The sequence below is a fragment of the Denticeps clupeoides genome, chromosome 19, assembly GCF_900700375.1.
Source record: "Denticeps clupeoides chromosome 19, fDenClu1.1, whole genome shotgun sequence".
NCBI classification, from domain to species: Eukaryota; Metazoa; Chordata; class Actinopteri; order Clupeiformes; family Denticipitidae; genus Denticeps; species Denticeps clupeoides.
Genome location: NC_041725.1, coordinates 19496304 through 19508645, shown reverse-complemented (window position 1 = coordinate 19508645; position 12342 = coordinate 19496304). Strand labels below are relative to the sequence as shown.

Sequence of the window (12342 nt, the reverse complement as noted above, 5' to 3'; positions counted from 1 at the left end):
CACCATTAATTCCACACGTGGCTTAGTTCTGTTCACAGCACAGTTGTATTTATAGGGTTTTGCATCTGTGAGACTGGAAGTGTGTGTGATGCGGGGAGGAGAGTGTGTGTGTGTGTGTGTGTGTGCACTACATTTACTTTTTCCATCTCTGACATGTCCAGACCACAGAAAACACTATGATTGGTGTTAAATTACTACTGAATGTGTGTGTTTGTGTGTGTGTGGGTGTTAGATAGGTGTGTATTTTTGTTAATAGACAGAAAATAGACTAGGTTAGTTCTCAACATCCGCACACACACACACATCCCTATTTAATGTCACACTACAGACTACAGCTCTGCCCCAGGGTGTGTGTGTGTGTGTGTGTGTGTGTGTGTGCGTGTGTGTGTGTTTTAGCTGGTAAGGGGGCTCTGTTGTGACAGGGGTGTCAAACACACTCACGCCTCTTGCTCTACACTAAACATGTCTGCTGACAGCCACTGCAAGAACACACTCTCGCACACACACTTACACGCATGCACAGTGGAATTAAGAGGAAAGGTGACCCTGTTACACAAGAACACACACACACACACACACACAATCTCTCTAACATCATTGATTTTCTTTCCATTGTTAATCATTGGATCAGACTGATGCTGCAGTCTGTCACACACACACACACACACACACTGAAACAAGGCACAGAAAGGACGGAGGTGAAAGTGTGTCTTTTGGGGTCACTAAGCACGTTTGGGCAGCTGATGGTCATTCTGGTCACATGGACTCTGAAGCGTCCACTCACATTTTAATGACCTCTCTACACAACACGCCGAAACGTGCTCGCTTGTGCACATTTGTACATATTTTTGACGTGGTGCGAGTCCATCAGCACTGGCTATGTTGTCTCGGAGTAATATTGATTATCTGCACAGCGTTGGAGACATTGATCAGGAGCTTCGTCCTTGATCTGATTGATTACCATAAACAGGATATTGATGGGAAATTGATCCAGTGCTGCCGGTATTGATACTTCATTTAAAAAAAGAAATGTAAAGATGTTGTCTGACAACAGCGTTTATTCCCAAAGAAATTCTTTATTTCAGGGATAGTAAACAAAAACCAGACAAATTAACACTCAACATACAGAGTGAGTTGAGGCTAGAAACCGTTGTTCACGATATAAAATATGTTCTATTGAAAGTAATCACTGGGTAAAATGCCAGACGCCATCTTTTGCTTCCCTTTCCCTGAGTCTTACTCAGATGGAAGATGGTGCTGCTCCTCCCACCCGTGCTCAATGGATGAGGGACCTCGTGTCCTGTGTAAACCTCGAAAAGATGCACTACTCGATCAGTGATGCCAACAAAGAATTTCACAAGGTGTGGGGGCCTGGAGTATTCCTGGAGTCTCAGAATCCCACTATTAGTATCACCCAGTAAAGTTCCAGAAACGATATTGTCGCCTTGTTCTTTTTAATCAATCTGGCATGAGGACGGGGTTATTATTATGTGGAAATGTTGCTGGGTTTATTATCATTATTGTATTGAATATGACTAAATTGCCATTTTTCCTACAATACTCTACTGCAATGTTACCCGGTCTTTGTATGTAACTCTGACAGAATTGATTTACTTCCTGAGATCTTTTTATATTGTGTGCTTTGTATTTTATTTGCTGTCTTTCTCTTCAGAATCAGAATCAGAATCGTATTTATTGGCCAAGTAAGTACAAGCACATACAAGGAATTTGATTCGGGTAGACGGTGTCTCTCAAGTACAACAATAATGTGCGAGGACGTGTGTAAGTGTGCAAGTGTTATTGTACAAGTTGTGGAATTTGGTTGTACTGTTTATAAATAACTATATCTACTGAGTATAAATACATATGATATTATATTATATTATATTAAAGTGAATAAAAATATCTACATTTACAGCATCATCCAGAGCGACTTTGGTAGAACTCCCTCGTCTGGATCGCTAGAACCCGAACTGTAGACACCGTTCACATAACAGCTCAGAACCCGACCGCACTACGGAAGGAAGGTTGTTCCACCACCTCGTCTCCAAGACGAATGCTTTCCTTTCTCCCTGAGAGATGGTGGTGAGCAGTGCTGGAGGATCGGAGAGATGGAGGAGTGATGAGAGATCTGAAGAGAAAGTGACACAGCACCGCACACGGTGACACGGTGAAATGTGTCCTCTGTACCTAACCAGCATGACAGTCACATCGGCACGTGGTAGAAGACCCCGCTTCCCCATCTTCTTCTGAAGGTTTCTGGCTCTCTTCATGGGAGCAATGAAATCCATGATGGTCTGGTGCGTTGTGGGGAAATCTCGATGATGAAAACCTCGCTGATGGAGGATCTAATCAGAAGCCACTGAAAACTCAAATTTAGGTAACTTTATGTTAAGGAAAAAAATGGACTCATGTGGTCCACCTGTTGATGCATGTTAATAACACAACATTAATAACTCGAAGTGTTTTCTCCTCTGTGGCGAGACAACTGAACAATAGGAAAATTTTGAGTGAAACTTCCCATTCTGTTTATTTCCTTGATCTGATGCTCTTATCCAGGGTGGCTGACCATCAACAGTAACAACACGTGAGCTCCCATGTAAAGTACTGGTTGTAGAACATGTTGAGAACATCATCTACATGCATCTTTTATTTGAGCACCCTGGCTGAGCCAGATCTTCAGTAAATTCTTCATGTTCAAGACAGATCTCTTTACACTTGCCTGGCATGTTTGGTAAAGTTTTTTTTTTTGAGGTTTTGGCTACTGCGCTATATGCTATTAACAAAATTCCCTGACTTGACAGTCCCTGCCTGCAAATGATGCCTTTCCAGAAATTCCCCCATGCCGCAGTTCTTCTCTCGATTTGTGTGAAATGAGACTTGCGACTCGGCCTTCTCTTCTCTAATGAAACAGTTCATTTCTTTTTATTGTACAGTTAGTTTCATTAACAGTACAACAGTGCAGCGCTGAGGAGTGACGGGCGAGAAATAAGGAGGAATCATCTGACGGGTTCAGAGTCGCAGCGTTCAAGGGCCAAAGGGAGAGTGGATCCGCACGGGCCTTCAAAATGGAACCTGAACAAACAACACACACACACACACACACACACACACACACATGGGCACGTTCGTTTCACACTCGTTGGCGCTCGCATTTATCTGTGTGAATGTGCGCGTCTCACGTGAATCGGGCGGTGGCTGGCGTGTCCTCCATGTTGAATTCGGCCACAGGTGTTCCTCTGGCCGCCACCTGGGGAGCGAACATGGCCGCCGGGTAGACAACAGAGGAGGTACCGACCTACGCACGGGAGCACGGAGAAAGGAGAACGTTCCGCATCGTCCCAGCATCCACAGTACGGCGCGATGCACACTCACCACGAGACAAAGGTCACACGTGTCCAGCTCCCTCTCCACGGCCGCCAGGACGTCAGAATCGAGAGACTCTCCGAACCAAACCACATGGGGTCTCAGCAGCCCGTTACAGCCGGACCGCTCACACCTGAAACCGGCAGGATCCGCGGTCAGGGGAACTGGAGCGTGAACGTTTTCACACTCGTCTGCCTGGAGGCAGTTTCTGCACCGGCCACAGTCTGCTGCCCTCTGGTGGTCCGCGGGTACCAACGCAGATCTACCCTCATCGTCCGGTACCACGGACATTTACAGTCGGTAGCTACGGTTCTCTCCCTCACCAACATGCACACACACACACACACCTGGGGAGGTCTTCTGCAGGAATTCGGGCGTCTTCGGCTTTTGGATCTGGTGCACTGTGGACAGAAAGCACAACGAGAACATCTTGTGTGTCAGAGTGTGTGTGTGTGTGTGTGTGTGTGTGTGTGTTATTACCCCTTCCCCGACAATGCCGGGCATATTGGGCTCTTCAGATTTTCGGCCACATTCCCACACGACATACAGCGAGTCTTAAACAGGCTGCCTGGCGGGGGGGGGGACAAACACAACCAAATGACGACCAATCAGCTGCACCGATGCCGTCCTCGCAGCCAATCAGGAACGGCCCTGCTGGCGTCTCACCGTGAAGCTCCAGGAGGTTCTGGGTGCCGGCGCGGCGATGCAGCTGATCGACGTTCTGCGTGATGACGACCACCGAGCGACCCTGCGACAGACGCATGTCAGTGGGGCCTTTTACATGTGTACATTTAGCAGAACTCGGAGAACCGACCTTCACCACGGACCCAACGTTCCTGGAGATGCAGGTGACTCACGTACGGGTCATTACCGCCGGACCTCGGTTTCGGTTCGGGTAAAGAGACGGGTGGTTTTATTATTTATCTGCAGTGTCGCAGCAGGTCTGTTGGCGTTTTGCTGCTGTGTTATGTAGTGGGCGGAGCTGTAATTTACTTTAGGGGAACTTAATAAAGTTCTAGCTTCCCGCCTTTTAACCTAAAAGCACCAATGGGCAAAGGCCCTCCCTGTCACGTGACTGAATAAAAAAGCTCATTTTACATCCAATCACAGAGCAACTGCGATGCTTCACATGGACGCCATGATGGTTGGTGGAGATCATGTTTTAGGAGAGGGGCGGGAAACGGGAGGTAACCTTTCCCTTTATGATGTCATAAGGGGACAAATTCCAGATCCGACCTCTGTATGGTAAAGCTGAACGACCAAAACACTCTTTACACCTGTCGCCATTTCTAGCCACTGCAGGACCGTAGACAGGCTCGGGGAACTCGTATTAATGTCAAATCATCTCACAAAGTCACATTTTTATAATAGGGGACCTTTAATGTCCAATCACAGGACGAATTTCAAAACGAAGGTCAAAAGGGCACATTGGGTCGTGCAGGGTTGACCGAACGGTTCAGTGTTTCAGCGAGTACCGTTACACCCCCAGTCATTACCTGTTCTTTCAGTCGCGCCTCACACTCAGCTATGGCGATGTGGGCGGGGTTTGGGCTTTTACTGAGAACGAGCTCGCGGCGGTAGTGGTAGAACTCCCACACGAGAGACGGGGAACGGGAGAATGCAGAGGGCGTGGCTAAGTCCTGAGAGACAGAACAGACAGAGGGGAACATCTTCAAATTCTAATTCTAGTGCATCCAGCTGTAATTGTGTTTGTGTGTGTATGTGGTGTGTGTGTGTGTGTGTGTGTGTGTGTCTGTCTACCTGTGCCTGCCACTTCCTCCAGTATCCGCCTGCTCCTCTGAACGTGGGCACGCCGCTCTCAGCACTCACACCAGCACCAGTGATGATGGCGATGTGCTGCGCTTTAGAGAAGACCTTACGGAACTCTGCCAGGTCTACACACACACACACACACACATAAATATCACACAGATTTACATAAGCTCTGCCTTGCTGTGTGTGTGTGTTGCACCTGAACTGGGTCGTGACATCGCTGCGATCGTCCAGGGGACTCCTGCAAACCAACGAGGAGTCAGTCCTCTACAGGTCAACTGGCTGATAATCATCAGGAGTCACTTTTGAGCACACGCGCGTGCACACACACGTAACACACACACAAAAAAGTTCACATCCCACATACACACACAGAGAGAAAGAGAAAGAGAGAGTTATAGGTGCACTTACCTTTCAAATACGTTTTCAGATGGATGTGTGCTCACTCCCTGATCTACGCTTCTTTTAAAATCAAAGGGGGCGGGGCTGCGTGCAGACACGCCCACAAACAAACAAATCATAACTCGTGCAATTACACGTTGCTGTCTATTATAATAACATGCTTAATGCCTTCAATATTTTTACATTTACTGTATGTATATATATATATATATAATCTTTAAAGCTTCATCTGGCCGGTAAACATTGTAAGTGACATCATGGCGAGATGTAGAGGAACAGGGAGGCTGTTTGCTTTATTCCTAATCTGCTGCGGACGTGGAGGTCGCAGATAAAGATGAATAAAGGCGAATAAAGATTAATAAAGGCGGCTGCCGTGAGAAAGAGCGATAAAGCAAAAACAAAAGCGTACACGGAGCATGGCCGGAACACCGATAACGTCGTCATTACTCCGTCCACCGTTCTTCCATTTTAACCAAGCGTCACGAATAAAAGTACCCGGACGCAGAGTGTCTCGAGGTCCTTACCGGGGTGCTCGTCGGGAGGCGACCGTCAAAAGTGACACTTTCTCCGGGAAACGTCGCGCCGCCGGAAGGACGACGACGTCGGGTTGCCAGGTCTCTGGCGACACGTCAGTTTTAAAGAGCCAAGATCCAGGACCTTTGTTCATTTTTCACTCGGACGAACAAACTAATCATGTCCCGATGAGCCAATGTCAACAGAATCTATTCAGTTCTTGGTTCTCAGAAAAAACATCAGTGACCTGCACTTTACACGAAATTCGCATAATATCCGCAGTACTGGCAACAACGCTGACCTCGCCCATGGGGCTCAACCTTAACCAATCAGAGAAGCGAGTGGATGACGCGGGCTGAAATAGCTTCATTTCTGTACCGAACTCTAATTACGAAACTCATTAATAGATGCAGACAACTTGCTTAATTAAACACGTTTATGCATATAAAAGTTTGTAGTTGATTTGTCGTCAGAAAATGGCAAGGTGCTTAGATGCTGCTACGGTGCACCGGCTAAATCTCCGAATCATGCAACAAATCAGTCTACAGCAACACAGAAATAAAAGTAGTCCAAAAGTTAAAAGAGTGTAAAGTGAGAAGGACCATGAGAGGTCCTTATAATATTTCACCGCTCACTGAAAAAATTCAAAAACAAACAGAACTTTTTTTTTAATAAACATTTTAATTTTCATGTTTTTTTCCCCACAAAAGCACAAACATAAAAAAAGGATTTTATTTCTGTAAGGCAGTCTTTACTCCAGTTTCGTACATTGTTCATTCCAAAAGAGATTTGGTCTGTGATCACAATAACGTTAGGAAGTGTGAGTTTGGTTGCACGGAGGCAGTGTTGCGGGGATTACGGACTGAACACGGAACGCAGGAGTCCAGCCGTTTCCACCTGATGAACATCTGCAGATCTCCTCTCCTGGCACAAGATGGAATGATCAAAACACACACACACACACACACACGATGGAAACGGCTGAACCAGACAGACGATTTGCTACAGACAAGATTTTAAAAAAAAAACAAAAAAAACAGAGAAGTGAAATAAAATGATAAAAAAAACCTACAATAATTTAATTTGCGAGCACCACAGACCGGTGATTATTGATGTGTGTGTGTGTACACAGTGGTGAATAGATAAACAGGGTGGAGGTAAGAGCATACTGCATTATGGGGTTTAATATTAAATCCACGTTTGCACACACACCCAACCAGCGGCCAGCACCACGTCTCAGCTGAACAAGGCTGACGTTCAGCAAAAATACTGGAAACACCACTCAGATGTTACGGCCGTCACTGGTGGTGCTGGATCAAAATTCAGCCGTCGATATAAAATAAAAAAAAAACAACACAGATTTGTCTGAGACGCGACAAACCAATTAACGGAGACTCATAAGATTCCATCGCTGCAGCACATTCTCACGGCCAGAAAGGTGCAGTGAGGATGACCGTTTATACCCAGAAGGGGGAAAAAAAAAAAAAAAAAAAAAACACAGTTTACCTGAGAAAAGCGAAGGTAAATCAAAACGAAACATTTTAATGGCACCGCTGTGTGTGAGTGCACACACGTGCATGAGTAGAAAAGCAGAGAAGGCTTAAAGTCTGGAAAAGGTATAATGCCCACTGAAAGCATGTGTGTAAAAATGGTTTACAGCCCAAACCAATCAGAGGACATGGAGTGTGTGTGTGTGTGTGTGTGTGCGTGAGAGAGAGAGAGAGAGAGACGCCAGATGTCCACATTAAACCGTCTTCCTGGCAGTCAGAACCCTGACGATGCAGCCCACTCCACCGGCCGACAGCGCCTGAGCGAGAGAGACACACACACACAGGACGTTACCCGCCATGTTCCCACAGCTGGGGCAGGAAAGGGTCGCGACCCCTGACCTTCTCGTGCCACTGCAGCAGCACGGTGCTGCTGTTCTCAGACGGCCTCTCGAAGCCCTTGTAGATGTATTTCATGAGCAGGTCCACCGAGTTTTTGTCCAGCGACTGTACCGCCTTCTCGATGTCAGCGCTCTTAAATGAGCTGAGGACCTTCAGGACAAGACCCTCAGCGCGGTCCTGCAACACACACAATATATATTAAACATTTTATTTACCGCAATATCACTATTATTACAAGCTAGCGTACTGGTCTGAATATAACAGTCTAGAAAGTATGGGTATACAACCATATCAAATTAATTGTTTAATTAGACTGCAGCCCTCAGCCAATGAGAGGGAGCCGACCTCACCTTGACGTTCTGGTTCTTGGTGTTGATTGGTGGGTTCTTCAGGACGGCCTGCAGCGCTCCCATCAGACTCCCCGTACAAAAACGCATGTTAAGGAGAACCAAGACGTTCAACAATCATTCTGCAACCAGCATGATCGCTATATTAACGGTACAAGCCATAAATTAACTTTTAGTGAAAATCCTCCCAGCTTTGTTTGTGCACGCACACACACACTAAAATATATATATATATTTTTTACAATATTCATGAGGGATCTCGGTCTGAAGGCACCAGAGAAAGAGGAAGGAGAGCAGAAAGCGCATATGGACTAATAAGGAGTCCGAGCCGACTTCCTCCTCGGCAGGAAGTATGCAGAGAATCCGACTGACGGCAAGTCGGGGCAGGACATAAACGCTGAGGACCTCGCTCGGCTCTGATTGGCCAGATTCCCGTCATCGATGAGTCGCCGCAGCCGTCTGATTGGCCGGGCCTGTTGCATTTATCACCAGAAACCAGAGCGGCGGCAGAAGCTCGACTTTCTGACTTGCCGCGTGTTAAAACGAGTTTGCAGGAGACGCTGAAGGCCAGAGTGACCATCTCGACCAGCACTCCGCGGTCAGCTCTAGCTCCGAAGCTGCTCTATTTCCTCACCACGCCCTGCCCGGACCCTACGAGCTGCCCTCACTACAGGGTGGGGCTGGAAGGATATTGCCTGATGAGGGAGTCCACTTCTGCTTCGTCCGGCCCCATCTGGTTCTCGCCCCCATCTTCTTCATCCACGAACTTGTTCTCGTCGTACTCGTCCACGTCCACCTTCCGGAAGCGGTCCGACACGGTGTTCTTCGACATGCTGCGCGTCTCCCAGCGGGCGAAACCCTCCGCAGTCCGACTGAAAACCCCGAGCTGGTGCTGCTGCTGCTGCCGCCGCCGCTGCTGCTTCCTGCCTCCGTCTGCACCGCAGCTGTAGGCCGCCACTTCCGCGTACGGCGTGCGGCGGACAGCGCCCCCAGCGGCGCGGCGGCGCAGTGCAGCAGCACTCTTCCCTCCTTCCTTCTCTCTGTCAGTCGTGCACATCGGTGATATAGGGTGCATTAGAGGTGTATAGAAGACAAACCTGGAAAAAAGTGATGCTGGAGTACTGGTTACATAATTATTTTGTTGCTAAAAGTAATGTATTCAGAATACTTGAAATGCACATCTAAAACAAACATGAAGCCAAGTAGTACTTATCTATCTAAATAAAAATAATAACAATTCATGCACATCTTTAAGGCGAAAGACAGTTTCTGAATGCACATCTGTATTCACACATCTGTGCGCAGTTGTATGTGTAAATGGCCCCATAATTAGAAGGTTGCCGGTTCGAATCCCGATCCGCTGAGGTGCCACTGAGCAAAGTACTGTCCCCACACACTGGTCCCCGGGCACTTGTCATGGTGCCCACTACTCACCAAGGGTGACGATTAAATACAGAAAAGCAATTTCCTTTGGGATTAAAAAACGTTTATAATAAATACATTTATACTGACCACTGTGCACTTTAATTAAGGCATGAGATTCTGCACTTTAACGTGTCCATTTAAAAATATGACGCTAACACCACATGGAACAGTGTGGGCATGAATAAACGTCTTCAGCAAATCAGTCTCTTTATTCATCATCCAGTGAAGGAGCTGCAGCAGCAACACTTTTTAGACACTTGGGCACCTTCTCAACAGATTTATTGTTCTTTTCTTCCTTTTTCTATTTTAATGTCTGCCCCCCCCCCCCCTTTTTTTTTAACCCAAAGCCCTTTGAGATCAAGAGAAAGGGCAGTATGAATAAAAAAGTATTATTCTTATTCTTATTTAAAGAAATACTGCTGCAGTATTTCAACCCACACCAGGAGGTTTGTGAATATAAATCTGTGAAACAAAAGAACTGAGGCGATGCACCAACTCCTTTTCTCCAGCAGGAGGCGTACAAAGATGATCATTTGAGAAGAAGGGTGCGATTCCCCGCCCCACACGCGTACACGTGGGCTGTACGGTAGGGACCAGGCAGCTGATTCATTTTTCAGATCTGCCTGTCTGACCCCAGCGTCCCCCCTCGGCCCCACATCTGCCCTCTGTGACGTCCACAGACGACGGCTTTTTCCACCCCGCAGGCCCGGACTGCCGGAACTGAATTACGCAACCGCCCTGACTAATGGTCAGGGGGCTAAAACGGCACTTTCCATTTCTAGCGGGTAACTCACTCGCCTACGAACCAGAAGACCCGGGTTCAAACCCCACTTACTACCATCGTGTCCCTGAGCAGGACACTTGACCCTGAGTGTCTCCAGGGGGGGACTGTCCCTGTAACTACTGACTGTAAGTGGCTCTGGATAAGGGCGTCTGGTAAACGCTGTAAATGTACCACTGACGAGGAAGCTCTCCGAGCCAGAACCACTGACCGGGTCAGTGGTGGCCTAGCGGTTAAGGAAGCGGCCCCGTAATCAGAAGGTTGCCGGTTCAAACCCCGATCTGCCAAGGTGCCACTGAGCAAAGCACTGTCCCCACACACTGCTCCCCGGGCGCCTGTCATGGTGCCCACTGCTCACTCAGGGTGACGGGTTAAATGCAGAGGACACATTTCACTGTGTGCACCGTGTGCTGTGCTGCTGTGTATCACTTCACTTTGACCTGTCATGGTGCCCACTGATCAAATACAGAGGACATGTTTCATCCGTGACGCCGTGTGCTGTGCTGCAGTGTTTCTGCTGCTGATGATGAAGCCGTTCCTTTATCTGCCTGATGACGCGCCGAGTAGGCGTCCCCCAAACAAGACTAAGACTAAACACACACACACGCAAAACACTTTTTAGGCATAAATCCAGGACGCCCACAGATGCAAACAAGCCAGAAGTAGCTTTTGTCGACAACACACTCCTGAGTCACACACTCCTACACACACTCGCACTCGCAGAAGTAAATACGATTTACGGCGCAATCCTGTGTGTGTAATCTCGAAGAAACCATCAAAACAGGGGGAATCGTGAATGCACACTCGTGTGTGTGTGTGTGTGTTTAATGATTCCACCACCAGTCCTCCTACATATGGGAGGAGTGTGTGTGTGTGTGTGTGTGTGTGACTGGATACGAGGAATGCCGGATCACAGCAAGCTGGAACACATGAAAGTGAAGCGATTGTGAGACACTGCAGCACAGCACACGGTGACACGTGCCCTCTGTATTTAACCGTCACCCTCGGTGACAGGCGCCCGGGGAGCAGGTGTCTTGCTGGCTCGGGATTGGTCCCTACTGATAATGGGGTGAATAATGGGGTATAATTGATTAGTGTGGTAATGACGTCGCTTGCTGGTTTTCTAGTTGGTGCCGGTAGGGACCGTGGCCGCCTGATCTGAGAACAGCGCCGCTCCGGGTCCGGACGCTCCAAACACTCGTTGTCACTGTAGCTGCGTTCGTTTGTCGGGATTTGGACGGAAATTGATGGCAGTGTTGCACGCGGCGTTTATTTGATGCCATCAAAACGCTGAACGTTCAGTCCGTGCTCACACACGCCAGAAAATGAGGTCTTAACACTCATCTCACCAACGAATTCCAAAACCAATTCAAGTAAAACCAGCAAAGTGTCACATGTACACACACACACACGCACTCACACATACACACTAACACACACGACACGTACACACTAACATGCGCGCTCACACAACACACACACAATAACACACAACACGTACACACTAACACACACACTCACGCACAACATGTACACACTAACACACGCACACTCACACACAACACGTACACACTAACACACTCACGTACACACAAACACACGCACTCACACACAACACGTACACACTAACACACTCACGTACACACAAACACACGCACTCACACACAACACGTACACACTAACACACTCACGTACACACAAACACACGCACTCACACACCACACGTACACACTAACACACACTCACGTACACACACATGCACACTCACACACACACACACAACATGTACACACTAACACACACACGCACTCACACATGCTCACACCCGTACTTACTAACACACACA

The 12342-nt window shown here is 47.7% G+C and overlaps 3 protein-coding genes across 4 annotated transcripts in view; all 3 read right to left on the bottom strand.

Moving 5' to 3' along the window:
- adcy1a (adenylate cyclase 1a) overlaps window positions 1–2291 on the bottom strand; it is a 20414-nt gene extending 18123 nt beyond the window's left edge. Inside the window, 1 exon segment of the mRNA XM_028962847.1 lies at window positions 2191–2291. Coding sequence (XP_028818680.1) covers window positions 2191–2291 — 101 coding nt within the window.
- A 410-nt stretch (window positions 2292–2701) lies between these two features.
- On the bottom strand, window positions 2702–6147 carry sirt5 (sirtuin 5). Of its 2 annotated transcripts, XM_028961906.1 has the most exons (11): window positions 6066–6143; window positions 5551–5625; window positions 5339–5380; window positions 5128–5261; window positions 4863–5006; window positions 4033–4114; window positions 3847–3934; window positions 3714–3767; window positions 3376–3499; window positions 3183–3298; window positions 2702–3075 (listed from the first exon to the last, which is right to left on the bottom strand). In XM_028961906.1, exons 3-11 carry the CDS (start codon window positions 5355–5357, stop codon window positions 3000–3002), a joined length of 837 nt encoding a protein of 278 aa, XP_028817739.1. In that variant the 5' UTR covers window positions 5358–5380; window positions 5551–5625; window positions 6066–6143; the 3' UTR covers window positions 2702–2999. The 2 variants fall into 2 exon arrangements, with proteins under 2 accessions (XP_028817739.1, XP_028817738.1); XM_028961905.1 differs by lacking the exon at window positions 5551–5625 and having other exon boundaries at window positions 5339–5441; window positions 6066–6147.
- A 574-nt stretch (window positions 6148–6721) lies between these two features.
- LOC114769290 (actin-related protein 2/3 complex subunit 5-A-like) lies at window positions 6722–9362 on the bottom strand. Its single transcript, XM_028962171.1, has 4 exons — window positions 8983–9362; window positions 8294–8366; window positions 7944–8120; window positions 6722–7861 (listed from the first exon to the last, which is right to left on the bottom strand). The coding sequence occupies exons 1-4, from the start codon at window positions 9345–9347 to the stop codon at window positions 7799–7801; spliced, it is 678 nt and encodes a 225-aa protein (XP_028818004.1). The 5' UTR covers window positions 9348–9362; the 3' UTR covers window positions 6722–7798.
- Between the last annotated feature and the right edge of the window lie 2980 nt (window positions 9363–12342).

Coding starts and splice junctions, on each gene's coding strand:
- sirt5 (XM_028961905.1), bottom strand. CDS start 5,432: ATGATTATCAGCCAGTTGACCTGTAGAGGACTGACTCCTCGTTGGTTT. Junction 4,115..4,862: donor AGGCGCGACTGAAAGAACAG/GTAATGACTGGG, acceptor CGTCTGTCGCAG/GGTCGCTCGGTGGTCGTCAT. Junction 3,768..3,846: donor CCGGCATTGTCGGGGAAGGG/GTAATAACACAC, acceptor TTCTGTCCACAG/TGCACCAGATCCAAAAGCCG.
- LOC114769290 (XM_028962171.1), bottom strand. CDS start 9,347: ATGTGCACGACTGACAGAGAGAAGGAAGGAGGGAAGAGTGCTGCTGCA. Junction 8,367..8,982: donor GTGGACTCCCTCATCAGGCA/ATATCCTTCCAG, acceptor GCGTTTTTGTAC/GGGGAGTCTGATGGGAGCGC. Junction 7,862..7,943: donor TGCTGCAGTGGCACGAGAAG/GTCAGGGGTCGC, acceptor TCTCTCGCTCAG/GCGCTGTCGGCCGGTGGAGT.